General features: G+C 38.2%; 1 protein-coding gene across 1 annotated transcript in view; it reads right to left on the bottom strand.

Annotated features, from left to right (window-relative positions):
* Positions 1-400: 400 nt before the first annotated feature.
* Positions 401-23,343, bottom strand: part of LOC149173440 (SUPPRESSOR OF GAMMA RESPONSE 1-like) — a 72,555-nt gene continuing 49,612 nt past the window's right edge. Inside the window, exons 3-7 of the mRNA XM_089427935.1 lie at positions 2,342-2,528; positions 1,733-2,205; positions 1,079-1,414; positions 884-981; positions 401-777 (exon numbers count right to left, since the gene is read on the bottom strand). Coding sequence (XP_089284061.1) covers positions 916-981; positions 1,079-1,414; positions 1,733-2,205; positions 2,342-2,528 — 1,062 coding nt within the window. The 3' untranslated portion in view covers positions 401-777; positions 884-915. The remainder of the gene's footprint in view (positions 778-883; positions 982-1,078; positions 1,415-1,732; positions 2,206-2,341; positions 2,529-23,343) is intronic.

Below are 23,343 nucleotides of genomic sequence, written 5' to 3' on the forward strand. Positions count from 1 at the left end.
TTAACATATTGTTATCATATTCTAACAGTTATTACTCCTTTCATAAACCATTCTCTATGCCCATTTCTGGAAACTAGTAATTTCATTTCATCCAATATGAGACTGATATGAGGGTTTCAAGAAATGACTGTTCTCTATGCATGTTATTGATAACATTACGACTTTATATTTCAGACATGCGTTGCAAACATTGAAATGATTCTGAGTAGTCTATGGCATGCAGAAAGAAAACAACAATAATTTGAACCCTTCAAGGTAACAAGTTTCCAACAATTCTCCAGACTAGTACGGAATTGCACAGAGTGGTAATGCATTCCTAAATATAAATTATAACTGAAAACTGGCATGAACATATTAGATGGGTCCTAAATTTCTGTCTTTCTATATACAAAGTTTCATATAATAGAGATAAATATGAAAATCAATAGATTGCTAAGTGCTTCCGAAGACGGCAAAAATAGTTGAGAGACCCCAATTCACCAGACTAATTAGTTCATTGGCCCAACTTCGGTGTTTTACCAAGTTGCAGACTGTCATTTTGGGAATATAAATGATAAATTATAATTAAGCAAATGCTGGCACACATGTGACCATACTATATCAGTCCATTTTTCTGTTCCTCCATAAATAGTGCTGATATACTAGAGATAAAAATGAATATCAATAGGGTGTGAAAAATCTTTTTAACGGTTTATTGATTCCAGATGTAAATCGAAACAGTAAATCTGTAGATGGATATTCAACTCCTTTCAAAACAAAATAACCTCCGAGCATGACCTGTACAAATACGCAAATTATTAGATACAACAATTAGTTGGAATGGATTAAATTGGAATCTAGCAAAATACATAATCTTGTTAAGGGAACTTGACTGGCTTCTGACCTTAACATGCATGAAAAAGTTCATCATATACTTCATTGGCTGTTACCAAAGTTCTTTAACCATCCTAAAAGGCTTTCTTGGGAACTGAACTGTGAATCCTACAGAATAATGAGAGTTAAAAAATAAAAATCAGTGGCAAAAATGAACTAGATATTGAAGATGAGAACGTCAAGTAAGTTATATCGAAGTACTTACTAATGGAATGGGCCCATCAGGTGGCGTATCAAAATCTAAGTTTGCTAGATCAGAATATGAAGTTTGATGCATTTCCTTTTCATGTCCATTCCCTCCAATCCGACCACAATCAGACAAACCAGGGATGTTGTTCGTTTCTTCAACATTCTCCTGACAAGATCCGTTTCCAAGTATCTCCTCACAAGAAAAATGGCCAACCATCTGCTCCTGTGAATCTTCAAAACACTGAGATTCCCCTGCCAACCATGAAGTCACGTCTGGAATATAGATCTGTCCATCACATTCTGCTTCAATAGGTTTGGAAGGCAAATGAAATTTTGGATCAAGATCTTCAGCCTATTTCCAGAAAGTTTAAGAAATCACAAAACAACAACTGTATCAATAAATTCATATATTGAAGGCCATTTGAAAATGAAAATTGATTTGAAATAATCAACTAAAATTTATAAATAAGAACCTATTTTTTAGTATAATATTTTGGATTGACACTGTGTCAACGACCTAGAAGTACATGAACAATGGAATTCCCAAATTTTCTAAACTCAAACATAAATATATACCATCAAATGTTGAAGGGGCAATTTCAAATGCCAACATGGAACAAAACCATGAAGCAAGACCATGTTATTTAGTATTATTCAGCAATGATTATACCTGAGGTGATGATGCACGAAACATATGTTCTTCCTCAATTCGATCAAGACAAGAATGTTGCTTCTTTGAACATGGTTGGGGAGGAGTACTTGTTGTAGGTGTTGATGGATCACCTTTGCTGTTTGAAGTCCCAGCATCCTCCTCTTCAGGTATGCCTGGATCATTTTTATCACATTGCTTTAATTGTATTTTTGACACAACAAACTCATCTTCTTTTTCATCCTCCTCAGTCCCAAGATGGTATTGGTGCATCACCCAATCTGTTCTCACTGATTTTGAGCCTTTTGCAGGAGTCGTATAGAGGACCATTATTTTTTTGCAACCAATCTGTTCCCCATTTTCACATACCTTCCTTGTTTTTCCTGTCTTGTGCCAACGAAAATTGTCAACCTTTCGACGCTTACGAGTTCCAGTTGTATAAGCCTTGCTTGTCCTGTGAAAGAAATGGGTGCTGCTTCCGTCTTGCTTGACCCCTATTCTTCCAATAAGACAATTGTACAAATGAATATTACATATCAAAAAATAATGGGATATTGAGCAATGTTTGACCCTATTATACAAGTGCATAATAAATGCATGCATAAAATATATAAGATAGCCAACAATCACCTGGCAAATTTTCAGGATGTGTATAACAAATGCCGTCACGTTCCTCTAGTGTCAAAATGAATTCATTGATGAGTGGGTGTGGCCTTGAATTTCCTATTCCAACTTTTGCTGCTAAATGTCCTACAAGCTGTTCGTCACTAGGCTCAAACTTTACACCAGAGGGAAGCCCTGGCCACTCTTGAGTCACCTGAAAATAATAGGGTCAGAGCATAGCATATGCAAAGAATGAATTTTCAATAAATAGCACTCCAACTATTTAATCACGATTTGTTTCTTCTTTGTAGAAGAAAGAGAGCTATAATATAATTCAGCTATAAAAGCACAGTGATAAAAAGGAACAGCAATTAAGTGCATCACAAATTGGCGTATCTCTTTCAGCTTTTCAAAAAAAATTGGATCAGCAAAACCTTATAAATCTGAGCGTGCTTTGGTTTCCTCTACCTTCCCTTCATTGAAATTTGGAATGACAAGGGATTCTTACGTCTGCAGTCCTCATAATGCATAGGGCCTTGGTAAACTCTATTCTAAAATGTCAAGAGATGATGGACCATTTTAAATTTATGCCTATTTATATTGGAGGAACCTTTTCCTTCATTTCGGGAACTTTTTTAAGCTCTGGGATAAATGTCTCAGATTTAACCTAGGTTGTTAAATTTGAAAACTAGGGCCAATCATCACTTTGGACAGCTCTTATGAGGTAGCTGATATTTTTCTTGGATTCCTCTTTCCAAGAGTTGTAAGATTGATCTAAAAATCATCCCATTCTGACATGTACAAATGAAGTTATAAATTTATGCCTATTTATATTGGAGGAACCTTTTCCTTCATTTCAGGAACTTCTTTTTTAAGCTCTGGGCTAAATGTCTCAGATTTAACCTAGGTTGTTAAATTTGGAAACTAGGGCCAATTCATCACTTTGGACAGCTCTTATGAGGTCGCTGATATTTTTCTTGGATTCCTCTTTCCGAGAGGTGTAGGATTGATCTAAAGGTCATCCCATTCTGACATGTACAAATGAAGTTATAAATTTATTTTGATTATGGACAAGTTGTCAAGGTCAGCCAACCATCAAATTAGCCTCCTCCAGCATTCAACGTTGCACATAAATACAAGGTGCCTCCTCATTTTGGCATCTCATCTCATTCATCTCTCTCTCTCATCTTGATTGAGTACAGATTTCTAGGCCCCTCTCTCTCTCCACATGTGCAAAAGACTGTCTTTTCTAGCTGCAGTGTTGACCAGATTTGACCGATATTTCAGGAGGCCAAAATTTCAAGAGGCTGACTTTGACTAGTGTTGACCTTGTTTGACTTTGGTTTTGTGAGGGAGACTTCTGTTTGGACAGGCTGCTGTTTTGGGCACAAAAACCGAGGCTGCTGTTCTGGGCACAAAAACCAAGGCAGTTTGACCTGTGTTAACCAGCGTTGACTGCCCTAACTCAAGTTGTTGTGTTGACTTTTGTTGATCAAAATTGACTGGTTATTTTCGGACTGTTTTGGGCTGCATTATCTTGCTGTTAGAGGCTAAGTTGACCAAGCTGTTTTGGGTCAATTTCAGCCCTGTTGACCAATGTTGACTTTCTGGTTAGGGCTGTCTGTTTCTGCTGTTTTGACTGATCAGTTTGGGCAAGTGAATATTGTAAATTGTACTCTCTACTGAACTTTTGAAGAATTACCGAGGCAGTTTGACCTGTTTTAACCAGCGTTGACTGCCCTAACTCAAGTTGCTGCGTTGACTTTTGTTGACCAAAATTGACTGGTTATTTTCAGACTGTTTTGGGCTGCATTATCTTGCTGTTAGAGGCTGAGTTGACCAAACTGTTTTGGGTCAATTTCAGCCCTGTTGACCAATGTTGACTTTCTGGTTAGGGCCGTCTGTTTCTACTGTTTTGACTGATCAGTTTGGGCAAGTGGATATTGTAAATTGTACTCTCTCTGCTGAACTTTTGAAGAATTATAAGAAGAATTGATCAAGGGTTTCACCACATTGGGGTTTGTCCCTGGTTGGTGCCATATCTTGTGTCCTCTTGTGTTGCCTTGTGTTCTACTGTTATTGTTTATGTTCTATCTACATTTTACTATCATGTTGATGTGATTGCTATATTGGATATGATATTGGGCTAATAAAGAAAATTGAAGTATAATTGCTCTAAGCATAAAACATATCATTGTTATCCTAAAATTAACATGGTATCAGAGGTGAGGTGAAGACAGCCCAAGCAAAAGTGAAGAGTAATCACTAGGAGGAGCAATCACTGATCAAGAACAAGTCTTAACGGCCTCCACATCCTACTTCAAGTCTGATGATAAGCTTCATGATAAGTCTGATTATCATGCATGGAAGATGTCTCTTGATTTGATTTTAAAATAATGTCATGGATTATGTGTAGAAAAAGATTTTGGAACCTCCTTCAAATGCACCAGCTGCTTCTAAGACAAAGTACATGAAGGGTGAAGTTAAAGCCAAGAACATCATGAAGGATTCTATTCATAAGCACTTAGTCGCTTACATCTTTGATTTGAATACATCAAAAGAGATGTATGACAGGTTGGTTGGCATGTTCAAATCTAGCAATGCAAATCAAATTCTTTTCCTCAAGAACAAGTTGAAGGATATAAAAAAGGGAAAAGTGAGGATATTCAATCCTACTTCATGAAGATTGCCAAGATCAAAAATGATCTTCTTTCGATTGGTGAAACTATTGCTGACAGGGAGCTCACTTTCATTGTGTTTGGAAGTCTTCCTCCCGAATGGCATGTGTTCAACACCTACTATTCTCAATAATGACAAAATTCCAAGTTTTGAAGAATTGATGACTAGATGTTCTCAAGAAGAAACAAGGATGATGGAATTGGAGGTGTCTTCGAATAGGAATAATCCTACCCAGTGTTTTACGACTCCGACCAAGACTCCGACTCGGCCGAGGATCGACTCCGACTCCGACTCCGAATCGGTAATGACTCGGCCTAGTCGATTTCAATGACTCGGTCGTTGTAAAAAATACATTAAATATTTATTTTTTTTATAAAAAAACATAATTTTAAATATTTTAAACATAATTTTAAAGATTTTCATTCATGTTTCCAAACACATAGCATTATAATATAGATGGAAGACAACATATGATCAAAGTAGGCTCATGGAGCTTCAATTTCCAAGAGGTGAAATACCTAAACCTTCCATCTCTTCCACGGAAGGTCACAAACTTGGTATCTAGAGATTTACCATTGATCCTCTATGCAATGATTAAAGTCATTCAAAAATTCAAACCACAGCTGGCACTCAGACACAAATGACCTAAAAACCAGGTCAAGTCAAGACATATGTGGTCTGACCCACAGACCACTGTCAACTGGAGACTCTCCAGTAGAATGCCAAAGTTGTCCATTTCAGCTCTTTTTCTGTTTTTGTGAAGGGATTTTTGATTGGTGAGACCAAACTCCAACAAGCAGCTAGGACACAACTACAACATACCTCTACTATTTTTAGGGTAAACTAAATACTGCAGATTTTCAACAGCAATAGCATCTCAGGCACATTTTGTGATTTTTGTTGAACTAATTTGGGGAGCTAGGGCACAAATTTGCACTTCTCAGGCTGTTTTCACCAGCTAGCTGTTAAGGCAAAACTTTATGATCTGATTTTCAAAGAATCAAGCTTCATCTTGTCACTTCTATCACTATGGCAGCTAGAGCACACTTTCAGACCTGATTTTTCACCAGAAAGCACAGCTATAGAACACTTTAAGCATATTTTCAGCGTTGGTTTCTTCACAACCAAGTTTTTCATTGCTAGGGCAGCATTTTTGTTAAGTTTCCGAGATCATTTTGAGTTGAAATAACTCATTTTCAGATCCAATATTCTGAGCAGGAGAAGGGCATTCAGCTGACCCTCAGTCCTGATATATTTCGAAAATATCAACTTCAGATTTGACATTTCTCAGACATGGCTCGTAAGATTTATAATTATCATTTTCCCATTATTGCTTCATACCATGGTTCATGGCATACTTTATGCATTGTGTACTTCATAATAAAATTACAGACATCCAAACAGATTAATTTCACACCACAAATCCAAAAAAAAGTGAATAAAATTTATTTTTTACGCTGCCCAGCCGTTTTCCAATGACTAGGCCTGGTCAATACGGACTCGCCCTGGTTGACCGAGTCAACTATGACTCGGCCTGGTCATTGGATGACTAGGCCTAGTCATAGTTGACTCGGCCAACCTAGCCAGTTACTTGGCCTGGTCGTAATTTTTTTTATCGGCTCGGTTTGACCAGGCCGTTTCCGAGTCAACTCGGTCTGGTTGTAAAACAATGATCCTACCGCATTCTCTCTCATGCCAAGAGGAAGAACAATGCAGGTTCAAAGAAGCAAAGTCAAGGAAGATTGGGATTCAAAAATGGAAGAATGGAAAGATGCTTCGTTTGCAACAAGTTTGGTCACTATGCTAGGGAGTGTCCAAATAGAAGGGACACATCTCATGATGATGATCACAATCATTCCAAGGGCAACAACAACAATCAAAAGAATGGCAAGTTCAACAACAAAGGGAAAAGGAATGCTTCCGCTACTCAACTTGGAAATGATCGAGCTTCTAAAAGAACAAGAAACTCCAGGTATGATGAGTCTAATGTTGTAAATTCTAAGCAAAAGGAATCTTATCTTATATTTGCCCTCTCTACTGTCTCTCCTCCGAATACCTTGGGAAATTGGTTGATTGATAGTGGTGCCTCAAGGCACTTCACCGAGTACAAGGAAGCTCTTTCAAATTTGATAGAGAATGATACAAATTTGGAAATTATCCTTGGAGACAATAACTCCTGTTGTCGCACAGAATGTCTAAGCACCGCGACAACGGCTCAGATCAGGGGTTGTCACCCTGATCCCCAATCTCTCCGTTTAAGTTGTCTCCCTACAGTAGGCTAAGGGGGGTAGATCCTATGGAAAAGTGAAATGAAGAAGAACTAGTTGGGAATCAACCCGTTCGGGAGACACAGTGAAGTAATCAAGTACTTGATTAAAATTTAGCAAGACTTATAGGATTTGATTAGATTTTAAATGATTGATACCAGTGCCTTGTGGAGTCAAAGATCTTGCTAGGGAAATTAAGACCAAGTAATCGATTAGCAACTGCTGCTTAGATGGATGACTATTTTATATGAAATGTAGATCCTGAAACTAATGTGAGATGCAAAAATCTTAGTTAATTTTAGTTAAATGCCTATTTAAATGTCAATCATTTCTATGTTGAGCCTGATTTCGTGGTAATTGGTAGAGAGAAAATCAGGAAAAGCACACTAAGGTGTAATTAACGATACCTCTCCTGAAATTCTAACATACCCGGTGCCTCCGGCGCTGCAGAGAACTGTGGCTCTGACCACTATAAGGTCACTATTTTAAGTACTATTAAAACAGGTTCTTAAGAAAAACAGATGGAGATCTATCTGTCTATCGACCAAGCTTATGCTTGGAAGTAAATTTTATCTTTGCAAAGTTAACTTATATGCAAATGCACCGGAATATGAGATGAAGTTAGACTTAAGAATGGGAAAACACTTATGTCGCAAAAGCCCTCAATTACCCAAATGAAATGCTCGCTTTTTTTTAGATGAAGACTCAAAATTAAACCCCTGAAGATATTATAATTAGAACACAAACTTACTTCAAATCTTTCTGATACAGTTATAGCTCAAAGAGAACAAAAACTTCTTTGCAATTAATATCAACAAATGCTCAAAAAATACTCAATTTATGAAACAAAAGATACGCATTTTATCACAATTCCATGACAGAGTACATAATTTTCAGAAATCAGCTTTTAGGACAGCAGTAAGAAAAACTTTATGACAGTAGCAACATGACAATGAAAAAAGTAAGCTATCAATGATATCTTTATGCCAAAAATTTACCGAAATTTTTCCAAGCTTGCCCACACATGAATTATCAAAATTTTCAGCGTGTTATGATGTGATTTCCAGAATTATATCAAATCTGATATACTTATTACAGCCAACAATTAAAATATGAAATAAGCCTAATGATGAATGCCCAACTCAAGAAATTAATTCCTTAATGTATTAAACAATTTAGTCACTGATTTTAGGATAACCCACAGGAATTTTTTTCAATGTTATATTTCAGACTTCAGAAACAGAATTATTCAAAGATAACAGTGACCCAAAATGTAGATCTAGGCCAAATTCTTGATACACATCAAACATAAATGACTTATTAATGTATCTAGAAACTTTTTAGTTAATTTCAAACCACTTAGATGGTTTCTTCACCACTATTAAAAAGGTATATGACTGTTGTAGCAAACGGTGAGAAAAAAATGGTTTAGAGACCAAATCCTTAGGCCCTAGGCCTTGAAGATCACTTGCCCAAGTTGCCAAAAAAATTTCAATATTTGAAACACAATTTTTTACCAAACTTTCTGCAAAAACCCACCAATGATTAGCTTCAGAAAATCAAATAATCAAATCAGAAATGGAGCAAGGGAATCTAAGGCCAATGAGAGCTAACACTAGGCCCAATAGAACTAGCGTTGGGTTAGGAGAAGGCAGATTTGGGCTTAGGAGCCCCAAAACTTGAAACCCTTGTTCTAAAAAAAAATTATTTTGCTTCAAATCTTCAGATTTATTGCAAAATCTTTAATGGCTGGCTTTGTAAGAAGATTTGGGATAAGATATTTCCCTCCACGCCCTAGATCTGTCTCAAAACTCTCAGATCTGCTTCAAAAATCTCAAATCTGAAGATTTATTTGGTTGATTTCTCAAATCTATTCCTGCAAACAATCTTTGAGCCTAGATATTACCCTCCATGGTCTAGATCTAGCTCAAATCTGAAGATTTTCTTGGCTGATTTCTCAGATCTATTCCTGCACACAATCTTTGAGCCCAGATCATGCCCTCCAAGATCTACATCTAGCTGAGATCTAAAGATTTTCTTTACTGATTTCTCATATTTATTTCTGCAAACAATCTGTGAGCCCAGATCTTGCCCTCCAGGGTCTATAACTAGCTCAGATCTGAAAATTTTCTTGGCTGATTTCTCAGATCTTTTCATGCACAAGTGAAACGAGAAAAACCCAATACCCAATATGTACAAAAATAGAGAAAATCCCCAAAATACCCCAAGTGTTAAAATTCAAAATTATGTTACAAAAATTATGATCTACACAAGTAAATAACAGATCTATACAAATAAAATACAGATGTATACAAATAATTTATAGATCTATCAGATCTGAGTATGAGTCCAGCTTTGCTCCCAAATTTGATAATCTAAGGCTCTTAATAGCCAGTTCTATCAAAATTTCCACAAAATATTTAAAAGATTTTGAAATTTTAGAGGTACTAGCCCAAAAACAACCTGCAGAAAGAAAAAAAAAAAATTAAAAAAAATTAAAAATTAAAAAAAATATATCATTATATAAATCGGCTTATATGAAGTAGGCTCTTCAGAAAATATGTGTTGAAAGTTGTTTGGTCCAATCGAGAACTATCCCTAAATGCTCAATGAAAACCTGAGAGATTTTCTGCAAACACTAGATCAACCATCAAATCAAGTAGAGAAATAGAACAACAATAAAATTCTGAAGAAATAGAGGTACCTGCTACTTCAATCAAAATTAAAAATGCTACCCTAGATCCAACAAACTAAATAAGATACATGTATTTAGATTATTCTAAGAGAACTATTGATTGATAGTTTTCACATAACGTTAAGCAGAAATTAAAACAATGTTACCATAAATTCATGAAGAGGAATGCTACAGCACATTGAAACCCCAAACACTTTTGCATTAATTCAAAAAAGTATACGAGAACATGAGAGCTTAGTGCACAATCCAGACATCGGATGAATTGACTGACAAATAACCTCCTATTTAAAGATAAATCCTCCAAAGGCTAGTTCGAGTGATCCTCGTCAAAGCAATTTCGACCGTTGATGAGGATCAAAATTTCTTTTCATCTCATACGTCGAAATTTTAAATTATTGAGAAAATTCAAATTTTTCAATTAGATGCATTTTAATCAATTCAAAAAGTAAAATTTTGAATTAATTTCCTCAAAATTTAGACTTTGACTTAACCCCAGAGACCAAAGGCTTAAAATTTAACAAAATAATCAATTGACCTTAGTTCTTGGATCTCTTAAAATTTAATTTTTAAGAACCAACGAATTTTGCCTTCGGAGAATTTAAATTTACCTAAGACATAGAATTAATTAAATTTTCGGCTTAGGATTTTAATTAATTTTGTCTAAAAAATTTAATTAATTAACCTACAAGGGGATAAATTACTTTTCTAACCCTCCAGACACTTTACATCGTGATTTTACATTTTTTACATCTCAAGGGGGAAAACCCATTTGAAAAGGACCCTCACAGACTACCCAGATCTGCGACACAAATATAATCTAGCAAATCAAGCAATTTGTAATAAAATAACCTAACCAAATAGTTAGGATTATTCTCAAATCACTTTTACATAGACTCAATATAGATCACTAGGACTCTCCTAAGATCCCAGTGACAAAATCCACTCTAGCTTGTTGGAAATAATATTGAGAGGGAGGGGGGGTGAATCAGTATTATCAAATCAGATACTTTTCAATTTTCATACTCAGATTCATATACGCAGCTTCAGTTCAGTATATCAGCATATATACGCGACTGTGTTAAATGCTACTAGCATACATGCAGTAATCTTATGATTCAGTTAGCTTATCTTCAGTAAATTCATCAGAACATTATTAACCATAATAATAGTAATCAGGTGCAGTAAAACATAACAGATCATCACACATAAGAAGCACACATGAACACCAAGATATAAGGTGGAAACCCAATGTGGGTGAAAACCACCTGCTAAAATTCGTCTCTTTCTTCCTTTAATAAGAAACTTCTTTTACAATGTAGTGGTGCAGTCCTTTACCACTACGCAGGCTTCAACCTACAGAGGGCTACAACCCTCTCTCGTTTTCCAGCTACTTCTGGAAGGGAGCTACAACCCCCTCAGCTCTTGTACTAGCTAATATACTAGTACGTAGGTGCTGACCTACAGAAGGCTACAACCTTCTTTTCTTCAGGGACCACGTTTCATAAATTTTCAGACTGGATCCATAACTACAAAACGATCACTGCTGCAATACAATCATCAACTTATACTTGCATCATAAATCTCTAAATCACCCAATACTGAATCACTGAAACCCTGTCATCAAAAATACAGAACACAAACCAGAGCCTAGAACTCTGCAACAACCACTAGAATCAATAGCAACCTGAAACACCAAATCTCATAATGTATACGCTACTTGACTATATCAAAACCGCGTGTATACGCGCTTTCACCAGAGACAACCCGCGTACAGATCTAAAGATAATTACTTATACCTTCGCTGTCATATCCAACCCTAGCCACGCATCACAAACAGATAACCAGCAATACTAGATCTTCCCACTTCATCAGACATCCATTCCTTACTCCTGCTCTTTGCCTAATGATCTTCTCCTTATATAGGTTAGGCTTCTTTCAATACCATGGTCCAAAACCATGTAGAAACAATACCATGGACCCAATACCTGGGGTCAACACTTCTGACGAGATACCATGGTCCACAACCATAGGTTCAAATACCAAGGACTAAATACCACGGACCAAGACATAAGTTTTCCCACATGTACGCGCTTTTCCTTACATGAAAGTGTGTGTATACGCATACGCGTCTTCGGCACGTCCAACCCGTGTGTATACGCTGATTTGTCACAATGAACCTGCGTATATCTCTTTCTTGACCTGATGTACTAAGATCTGTCCTCTGATTAAGTTGCCATCACCTGTATCAACCTCTGAGTGAGTTGCCATCAAGGACAACACTTGTATCATAATGCCAACACGGCTTTGGGGTAACGCTGAAGGAAAACTCTGCCGACCATCCGAGAATTGATCGATGAGACAAAAAAACCTCCCGGAATGAAGATCCGTCACCAGAAAAGTAGGTTTACCTAGGTGATTACATACACGCCACGGATCTGCTGAGATTATTTACATTATACACATGCAAACTGAGTTTACATTATAAGGCAATCCTTGCGCTGATGATGATAGCTGGATGGCAGGAACACATAGATCAGGGACTATCCCTTTTGCAAAAAAGGGGGTGTACTGCGATGGGTCATTGACACGTAGTGGTCAACAACTCCTATCTTGTGAAGGGAGTTGGGAATATTACCCTTCAATTGAATCAAGGTAACATCGTTCATCTTCAAGAAGTACTATATGTAACTGATCTAGAGAAGAATCTAGTGTCTATCTCGGCAATGGAAGACAAAAGATTCAAGGTGGCATTCATCGATGGAAAGGTACGTGTGTGGAAAAGAAATTTCAAAGAAGCATTTACTCTTGGATTTAGGGTTGACAGTTTATATCAAATTGGAGGAAGTCCACTGGGAGCCATGTCTTGCAACACATCTCTTCAGTCCGAGCTATGGCACCGAAGGTTTGCTCATCTTCACTATAAGACTCGACCCGATGCAAGGAAGATGGTTACAGGTATGCCTGAATTCCAAATAGAGCATAAAGGTGTATGTCAGGGATGTCCCAAGGGAAAACATACAAGGGGACATTTTGCAATTGGTTCATTCTAATCTCTCTAGTATGTTGCCTGTGACATCATTAGGAGGATATTTATATTATGTTGTCTTTGTGGATGACTTCTCTAGCAAAACTTCGATATATTTCTTGAAGAATGATGAAATATTCTCATGGTTTCGTGTCTTCAAAGCCTTCATGGAAAATCAAACAAGGAAGAAGATCAAGATATTTAGGACCGATAATGTAACCGAGTATGAGTCAAATGAATTCAATGACTATTGTAGGGAAGTTGGCATTAAGAGGGAGACTACCACTGCATATACTCTGAGCAAAATGGTGTTGTTGAAAGGAAAAATCGTTCCATTATTGAAGCCACTTGTGCCATGCTTCATGATTAAGGACTTCCAAAGTTCCTATGGAGAGACGATGTCAGCACTGCTGTGTACATTCAAAATCGATGCCCTCATCAAGCATTGGACTCCAAAATTCTTGAAGAAGTTTTCACAAGTAAAAATCCCGATGTTTCTCATTTTAGAATTTTTGGTAGTCACGTATACTTTCATGTGTCGAAAGAAAAGGGAGGTAAATTGAGGCATCTGGAAAGAAAAGAACTTTTGTGAGCTATAGTGAAACTTTTAGGGATATAGAATTTGTGTGCCTGGTCAAAGAGAAGTAGAGTTGAGTCATGATGTCACCTTCAATGAGGATGTTGTCCTAAGGAAGATTAGCAACCTTCCTATTCCAAGGATATTCGCAAGATAAGCCAATGAGAACCGATGAGAACCGATGGATCCGATTGATCTTCCTCCTCATGAGCCCCCCTCCTCCAAAAGGAGACCCTCATGGTTGAGGGAAACTCTCAAAGATGCCGAGAGACATGTTGCACTGAGGGGGACATTTCATGAAAGCAAGAAGCCTAATAGGTACCGAGGGTACATAACTGCTATGAGCACCATTATTCAATCTGAACCTTGCTCATTCGAAGAAGCTTTGAAGCAAAAAATATGGAAGGATGTTATGAACGAAGAGTAGGTGTCAATTACGAAGAAAGATGTCTGGGATGTGGTCCGTAGACCCCACGACAAATCTGTTGTCACCTCTAAATGGCTCTACAAAATCAATCATGGTGTTGATGGAAGCGCTGAGAAGTTCAAGGCCAGATTTTTTGCTCGAGGCTTCTCTCAAAAGGAAGATGTAGATTATGTTGAGATATTTGCACCCGTTGCTCGCTACACCACCATCTGTTCGATTATAGCCCTTGTTGTCTCGCAAGGATGGAATCTACACCAGATGGATGTCAAGACCGCCTTCTTGCATGGTTCACTTAAAGAGGAAGTCTATGTGGAACAACCTGAGGGGTTTGAAGTTCGAGATCGTCAGACACATGTATGCAAGTTGAAAAAAGCCTTCTATGGGTTGAAGCAAGCACCCCGAGCTTGGTATGAGAGGATCGATAGCTATCTGATGAAGATGGGAATCACAAGAAGTGAAGTTGATCTCAACCTTTACTTTAAGGTTGAGAATGATAGACCTCTCATCTTGGTACTCTATGTGGACGATCTCTTTCTGACAAGTGCGAACCCTCTTATTCATCAATGTAAGAGAGAGTTGGCTTCCGAATTTGATATGAAGGACTTACGACTGATGCATTATTTCCTAGGATTTGAGGTCTGGCAAAAGCCAAGGGAGATTTTCCTTTCTCAAGGAAAATATGTTGTGAAGCTATTTGAAAGATTTAGGATGGTGAACTGCAAGTCCATGACTACTCCGTTGGAATTTAACTTCAAGAAGTTATGCAGAAGTGTTGTAGGGCTCGATTTAGGAAATCCTTCTGAGTATTGTCAACTCATAGGGGCCCCGATGTTCTTGGTGAACCCCCGTCCAGACATATGTTTTGTAGTGAACACATTGAGTCAGTTTATGGTCGCGCCTCATCATATACATTAGATTGCTACCAAGAATCTCTTTAGATATCTTCGGGGCACAATCACTTATGGACTGAGATACATTGTCAAGAATGTGAGGCTCCATGGTTACTCTTATGTAGACTAGGATGGTAGTGTGGTGGATCAAAAAAGCACATCAGGATGTTGCTTCTCTCTAAGTTCTACTTTAATATCATGGATGAGCAGGAAGCAGAAGTCGGTTGCTTTAAGCACCACTAAGGCTGAATACATTGCTGTTAGTTTGGCCTCTTGTGAAGTTGTCTGGTTGAGGAAGCTCTTTAGTGAGTTGTTTGGACATGTATTGGATACCACCGTGATCTTCTGTGACAACCAAAGTGGGATTCGCCTTTCTGAGAATCCTATGTTTCATGATCGCTCCAAGCATATTGATATCAGGTACCACTTTATCCAGGAGCGAGGAGCAATAACATATTGGGACCGATGAGCAGGTCGTCGATATTCTTACAAAGTCCCTCGGGAAGGTCAAATTCTTAACCTTCTGTGAACGACTTGGACTCATGGAGAGACCCTCTTATGAGAGTCCTGTATGAGATGGATAGTGAGCTCTAGGAGCTCTGGGGGGCTTGGGGTACTTCTTAGAGCGATGAGCGACCATAGGGTGACTCACCCTCCCCTAGTGGTGCGTTGTGTACAGGGTGAATGGTTCACTTTCCCCTGTGATACACCATGGTAGCATATGCATAAGCTGAGTGGTTCACCCTCCCCTATCGCATATGAGCAAGATGAATGGTTCACCTTCTCCTGTCGGCACATCCTACCCATGCAGTCCGGGACTCATGGGAAGTACCTCTCATCTGGTCAATGAGCAGGGAAATGAGGATAGGGACCATAGTACTACTTATGGATGTGTTGTGTACTACCATACACCCTATGCTAGGAAGTTGATATTGATCTGGGATCAATGGAAACTGACTATGGGTCAATTAAGAGTGGTATGACACTCTTTGTTGTTGGACACTGACTTCGGGTCAGTGGAGAATGGTATGATACATTCTTGATCATTTCTTCTTTTTTCATGGTTCAACAGAGCAAAGCAATGCAGTGACAGGGATGGTGTAGATCAATGTTGTGAAAAGCGCGAGCGGGATTAAATCAACGCGGGGAACGAATCGGAAAAAACCGGAAAAATCGGGAAAAAAGCGAGAAAAAATCGTTTGGTACAAAAATATTCATTTTTTTTCATTTTTTTTAATATCTAAACCATCTACAACATAAAATAAATACATTGACACATAAATATGATTAAAAAACTAATATATAAGATGTTTAATATCATTTCTAGCGCTAAAATCACACATAACATTGAATCATGTCCTGAATAGTAAGTCCTGACTCCTGAGTCCCAACTCAGCCTCAAAATATCAACAAAAAATATGATAATGTATCTCATCATGTCATAATGTCATATACAATAAAATGAAAGTCTAATCCTATTGATTTCCTCTGCCCCTCTTGCGAGAAAATGTCACAGCTTTCCCTTTCCCTCTAGATGTAGATGCTGGTGCCTGTGCTGGTGGAAATGGCAGTGGAGTCTGATGTGCTCTAGAAGCTGAAGAACTAGAAGTAGGGGCTACAGGAGGTAGACCACGTCCTCTACTGGTGGCAGTGGTAGCCCGGGTAGGCAGTGTCACCTCCTCCTCCTCCTCCTCCACCTGCTCCTCCTCCTGCTCCTCCTCCTCCTCCCCCTCCACTACATCCTACACTAACCAATCATCAGTAGAATCCATGAGAGGCCTCTCGGCCTCAACCCTCCATGCAGCAGTGGTGTCAATCCCATCCAACGAGATGGCATCCACATCAGGTGTCCTCTCAAGTTGCCTCACCCACAATCGAAGATTGTAGTAGACGTAGACCATGTCATTAAGTCGCTGGGACTCCAACCTGTACAAAGATCATGAAATAATAATTAATAATTAATATTATAAAAAAAATATTGTTTAATGAACTCAAAAATTTATTTGGAAATTTGAAATATTTTAAATGTTGAAGTGTTAACCTGTTGCGCTTCTTGTTGTGTATTTTTTCAAATACACTCCAGTTGCGCTCACATCCTGAGGAGCTGCATGTTTGGCTGAGGATGCATATCGCAAGCTTTTGCAAAAGGGGTACCTTGCCACCATACATTTTCCACCATGCATCTACAACAAAATTACAAATAAAATTCTAAATAAACATAAGAAAAAAATGGAATTTGAAGAGACAATGAAATTTGAAACAAAGTTACAAACTAAAAAATACCTGGCATTTTAATCGTCCTATCAGTGATAGACATCTCAAAGCCAAATGTGCCACCTGCTATCTTATATGTCTCAATTTGTTTAGAGATCTCTATACGTTGTTCTGGAGATCGCACCATCTTCTGGACACAGGATAAGAATCCATCCATGATCTCAGCATCAAAATCAAACCCACATGCATAATAAAATGCAGGGTTCAGGAAAAGCCCAGCAGCATGAATGGGACGATGGAGTGTATTGTTCCATCGCTCATCAATCACTCCCCATAGAAGGAGTTGTTTCTGAAACCCATCATCTCCCTTATCATCATAATAGGCCCGAATGGCTTCTTTGGCCCTGTCCATGGCTTCATACAAATAGCCCATTGCGGGCTTCTCACCATCAACCAACCCAAGAACCTTTACCAAAGGTTCAGTAACGGCGCACACCTCCTGCACTCCCGCCCAGAAGTCTTCCTGGTATGAAACTAGTCTGCATACGACCTCTCCTTCTGGTTTGCGGCTCATTGACAAAGCACGCCACTCCTCTGAAAGAAACATTCTCTTCACATCCCACATAGAATTCAAGAGGGATTGAAGAGATATGAAACTCGTGGCAAACCGTGTAATGGCGGGGCGCACCAACTCTTTGTTGTTGGTGAATCTTCTCATCAAGCTAAGCACAGATGTATGATTATATATAAATTTTTTGATGCTTTTTGATGAGTCAACAATATCTTTGACAAAGGGAATTTTCCCTATGTCCTCTAACATCAAATCAGTACAATGGGCAACACAAGGTGTCCAAAATAAAGTAGGATGCCTGTCCATAAGCATTCTACCAGCAGCAACATAATTTGCAGCATTGTCCGTTATGACTTGGACAACATGTTGTTCACCCACCTCCAAAATAAACACATCCAGCAAATCACATAAAGTTCTTGCATCTTTGATTTGATGAGATGCATCAACAGATTTGATAAACATAGTCCCCTTGGGACAACTAACCAAGAAGTTTATAAGGGTTCTCCCCTTTTGGTCAGTCCAACCATCTAACATAACAGTGCATCTTGTTTGTGCCCATGATGCCCTAAAATCCTCCAATCTTTGGGTGCAGTCACGCTTTTCATTTTGAACAATCCGGCCTCTGAAATCATGATAAGAAGGGATTTTGTACCCCGGGCCAACACTGGCAATAGCATCAACAGTAGGTTGGAAAAATGGATTATTCCTTACAATGCTGAAAGGAATATCACTCCAGAGGAAAAATTTTGCCATCAACCTGTCAATTTGTTCTTTATCAGTTCTTTTTAGCATTGAACCAATAGATGGTTGTGAACCAGGTGTGGTTCGAGGAACAAAAAATGATGATGCAGCTACCGGATTGACTGATGCTGCAGTAGAACCAGTGCCACTTGGCCCACTTCCTTCAGCTGACCTTTTTAGTTGCCTTTTGAGTTTTTCTTTGGCCTCTCTAGTGTGCTCTAATTCTCCCAATGCTCTCATGGCTCTTTGGATAAGTTCAGAATTTGTATTTGTACAGGGCCCCACATCATGTCCTAGGATTTGTGCAAGGTGAAACTTCAACCTGTAAACCCCCCCGCGTATCTCCTTTCCACACAACTTGCAATTCAAGTTTTGTCTATCATTCGGAGCTTTAGGTTCACCATATTCCCAGAAAGGATCCAATTTCCTTGGCATGTTTGTTTTTGAACTTTGAATTTGCATACCTATGGGAAAATAAGGATTAGGAAATAGGTATTTAGGATTACAATTTAGCATTTACAAAATTACAAGTTACAAATTTCCAGAATCCAAAGTTCCAAACCCAAGTTACCCAACCAAATGACAAATGCCGAAAACAATGTTTAAAAAAAATGAACAAAACACAACAATAAAAAAAAAAAAAAAAAAATTGGTTCCCATAGTCATACCAAGTTACCCATCCCAAATCAATGAAAAAATACAAAAAAATCTTTAAAAACAATGAAAACAAAAGGAAAATGGTGCCCATATGAAGTTTCCCCAACGAAAAACAATGAAAAACATAGAAAAACAATGTTTTTAAACAAAGAAAACAAAAAAAAATTAATCAACATATCGTTTCTATGGAGAAATCGGTGGTCTCCTCTTGAATTTGTCCTCTAAGCACTTAGATTTGGTCACAAACCCTCTTCAACTGCTCTCCAACACCTCCTTCCTCCTTCCGCGCGCGCCCACTGTCCAAATGACAAACAAAAAACCCAAAAACTCATTATAAATCGCGTTGCCCCGACAGCCTGCGCTTTTTTCGGAAAAAATCGACAAAAAAAATAGCCGATTTTTTCGTGTAAAAAGCGCGATTAAATCGGCGAGGGGAAAAAAGCGCTATTTTTCAAAAAAGCGCGATTTAATCGCGCTTTTCACAACACTGGTGTAGATTGTCAGACAGTTTGGCAGGTGATGTTCTCCCTAGTGGAAACTAGGGCCAAACATAACTTTGGACATCTCTCATGAGGCAACTGATATTTTTCTTAGATTCCTCTTTCCAAGAGGTGTAGAATTGATCTAAAGATCATCCCATTCTGACATGTAAAAATGAATTTATGAATTTATTTTGGTTATAGACAAACTGTCAAGGTCGGCCAGCCATAAAATTAGCCTCCTCCAACGTTCAACGTTACATATAAATACAACGTGCCTCCTCCTCATTTTGGCATCTCATCTCATTCATCTTTCTCTCGCTCATCTTGATTAGGTACGAATTTCTGGGCCTCTCTCTCTCCACACGTGTGAAAGGAAGGCTGTCTTTTCTAGCTGCTGCGTTGACCAAATTTGACCAAAATTTCAGGAGGCTAACTTTGACCAGCGTTGACCCTGTTTGACTTCAATTTTGTGAGGGAGACTTCTGTTTGGGCAGGTTGCTCTTCTGAGCACAAAACCTGAGGCAATTTGACCCATGCGTTGACCAATGTTGATTGCCCTAATTCAAGTTGTTGCATTGACTTTTGTTGACCATATTTGACTGGTTATTTTCAGATTTTTTTGGGCTGCATTATCTTGCTTTTGGAGGTTGAGTTGACCGAGATGTTTTGGTCAATTTCAGCCCTGTTGACCAGCATTGACTTTTTGGTTAGCGCTTTTTGTTTTCTGCTATTTTGACTGATAAGTTTGGGCAAGTGAATATTGTAAATTGTACTCTCTCTCTCTCTGCTAAACTTTTGAAGAATTATAAGAATTGATCAAGGGTTTCCCCACATTGGGGTTTGTCCCTCGCTGATGCCATATCTTATGTCCTCGTGTTGGCTTGTCTTCCACTGTCATTGTTTATGTTCTATCTGCATTTTACTATCATGTTGATGTGATTTCTATACTGGATATGATATTAGGCTAATAAAGAAAATTGAAGTAAAATTGCTCTAAGCATAGAACACACCATTGTTATCCTAAAATTAACATAGGTGGATCCCTGATCTGTTATGGTTTCCTCTTCCCCCACTTTGGTTCCCTGGTCTGTTCAATTTTTTCTTTGTTTTCCTATAGATTTTCTACAAGCAATTTGTACCATTTTGGGCATCCCACATTTTGGAGCTAAAATACTTCGGGGCAAGCTTCCATAAGATAGCACAACTCATGGGCGTATCTTACATCTGAAGGTGATTTTCCATGATACAATCATTGAATCCACTGCGAGCCATCAACATTTAGGATGATCCTACAAACAATACATAGTTTAAATCCAATTCAACACACAACTTGTCAAGAGTAAATATACCTCCATCCCCACTTTTACTATCTAGGAATAATAACCTGCCATGACAATATTCTTTTCCTCCTTACACTGGTTCCCTAGCATGTACAACTTTTCTTTGTTTTCCTTTTGATTTTCTACCAATGATTTTATCATTTTTGGATATCCCACATTTAGGGCTTTCTTTTCCTACTCAAAAATCCTTTGGGGGCAAAGATGCCATAAGATATCATAACTCATGGCATATATTACATCTGAAGAAGATATTCCCATAATCCAATTCTTGACTCCACCACGGGCCATCCACATCCACGATGATTCTATCAAACAATATATAGCCAACACATAACCCCATTCCCATTTTTACCATCTAGGAATAACAGCTTGCCTATAGAGCTAACTACTACTGTGACATCATTCACCCAAAAGCGAAGGAAGAGATTTGGAACTCACCCAAATAGGCCACATATAAAGGAGATATTCCCATATTCAATCATAGAATCCACCACAAACCATCCAGGATGATTCTATCAAACAGTACATTGCTTAAATCCAGTTCAACGCATAACCTGGCAATATTAAATATACCCCAATCCCTTTTTTACGGTTAACTGAGTTAACCGTGAGAGATAGCCTGGGAATAACTAAAGCTCCAAACTTACCAGGGAAAAGAGGGTTGTTCAGAATCCAGATGCCAATTAAATCAGTGCTAAAGCCAATGAGCGGTAATAGAGACAACACCAAGCCTTAGCAGAGCCAAACTTCAAGGGAAACCTCAGAAGAGCTTCAGCAAAAAAATTTCCATTTTATGGTAGTCTCTCTTGTGGTTAGAAAATATAGCAGAAAGCCTCGGTCCGAGGAACACTAGAAAGTTGAATGTTTTTTCCATTGGCACTGCTTGAACGTACAGAAAACACTGGGGGAATGTTAATTATGTAAGTAAAATACAAATAGTTATCTTGTATATCACAGAAGCTTCTCAATGAAATGTCTAGTTTTATTCAGCTCAAATTTCTGTTGTTCTATTAGTAACTGTGCTCACTATTGTTGTCATTGATATTGGTACTTCTTATTGCTATTTTTTATGTTGCTACACTGTTGTTAGCATATCTAATGTTGAATTAATTTGAAATGCAAAGAAATCGCAGACACAAAAGTGCTGAATTTTAAATTCTTAAAGATTGAAAGGTTGTTTTCAGGAATGTGTTTGGAGTGCCATTGGACTCTCGCACTAGATACAAATCATCCAGAGCAATGACGAGCGATGGCAGAACAAACAGGCTAACGAAACTAAGAAAAGGAGAAAACAAAACAAATAAGAAAATGGACCCAAAGAAAAAGGGAAAATGCAACCAGTGTAGGGGATTTTAACACAGTTCTTGACACGAAAGGAAAGATTAGAAGACTGGAAGATTTCAACCAAGGCTTCAGTGTCTCACCCATTCACAGATAAAAGATTACATCCCAGCGTGGTGGAAGGAAGAGCAATCAAGCAGAGAAAAAGACAGGCTCAGGATGGAAAAAGAAAAACAAAAGAATCGGAAAAAAGAAACACTTGAAAACATTTTTTAGCAAAAGGAGAGAGAGAAAGAGGTAAGATATCTCAAAGATGAAATACTGAAGATCCTACAGCTCCTTTACTTGTCAAGGAAAATGAGTTTCAAGATAATGCAGATAAACAAAAAGGAAAAAGAAAATACATTCTCAAAACAAAAATCAAGAGTCACTTGGTTAGGGGAAGGAGACAAAGAATACACCCTTCCAGAAAATTATTTTAAGAAATAGAGGTCGGAATGCAAAATTTTGAATCCAGAATGCTAATGGTGTTGTCATGACAGGTGCAAGATGCAGCAAGAGACCCTATATTGGTTATCCTCGAGCAAAATTTGAGGTTATGGAGAAAAAGCTTCCCTAGAAGAAAAGGTCATCTTTTCTTAAGTGGGCCTAATGGTTAAGAGCATGTGCTTCCTCCTAAGAGGTCACAGGTTCAAAACCAGAGGGTGGTAGAGTATGTATGCCTTTGTAGACATTAGCAGTGAAATCGCTGCACGAAGGTGGGTCCCTTGTCCCACAAACAAGGGGGTCTCATACACAAATTTGGTGTCTGGCTTGGCTGTGACCTTAAAAATAGACAATAACAATAATTGATCTAAAAAAGAACAAAGCTACAAGACCAGAAGGATTTCCACTTGATTTCCTCCCCTTTTCTAAAATATAGTGAAAATACATGCATGGAAATCATCAAAGTTGAAAAAATCTAGACAACTTCTAAACTCACGTAGGCCCACCTTTATTGATCTAATTCCAAAAATGTAGGTGCATACTTTGGACAGCATTTGCACTAAGTTGCAGGAAATGCCCAACCAACCCACATACAATTACCAAAAACACAGAGAAATGCCAAGACAGCTAGAAAGTCCATTGGAAACGCTTTCCCTCGAAGAAAAGGGTCATATTTGATCTAGAAAAGAACAAAGCT

Source organism: Pinus tabuliformis, chromosome 4_2 (assembly GCF_031772625.1).
Source record: "Pinus tabuliformis cultivar Carrire ecotype Pingquan chromosome 4_2, CPIR1, whole genome shotgun sequence".
In the NCBI taxonomy this organism is placed as follows: Eukaryota; Viridiplantae; Streptophyta; class Pinopsida; order Pinales; family Pinaceae; genus Pinus; species Pinus tabuliformis.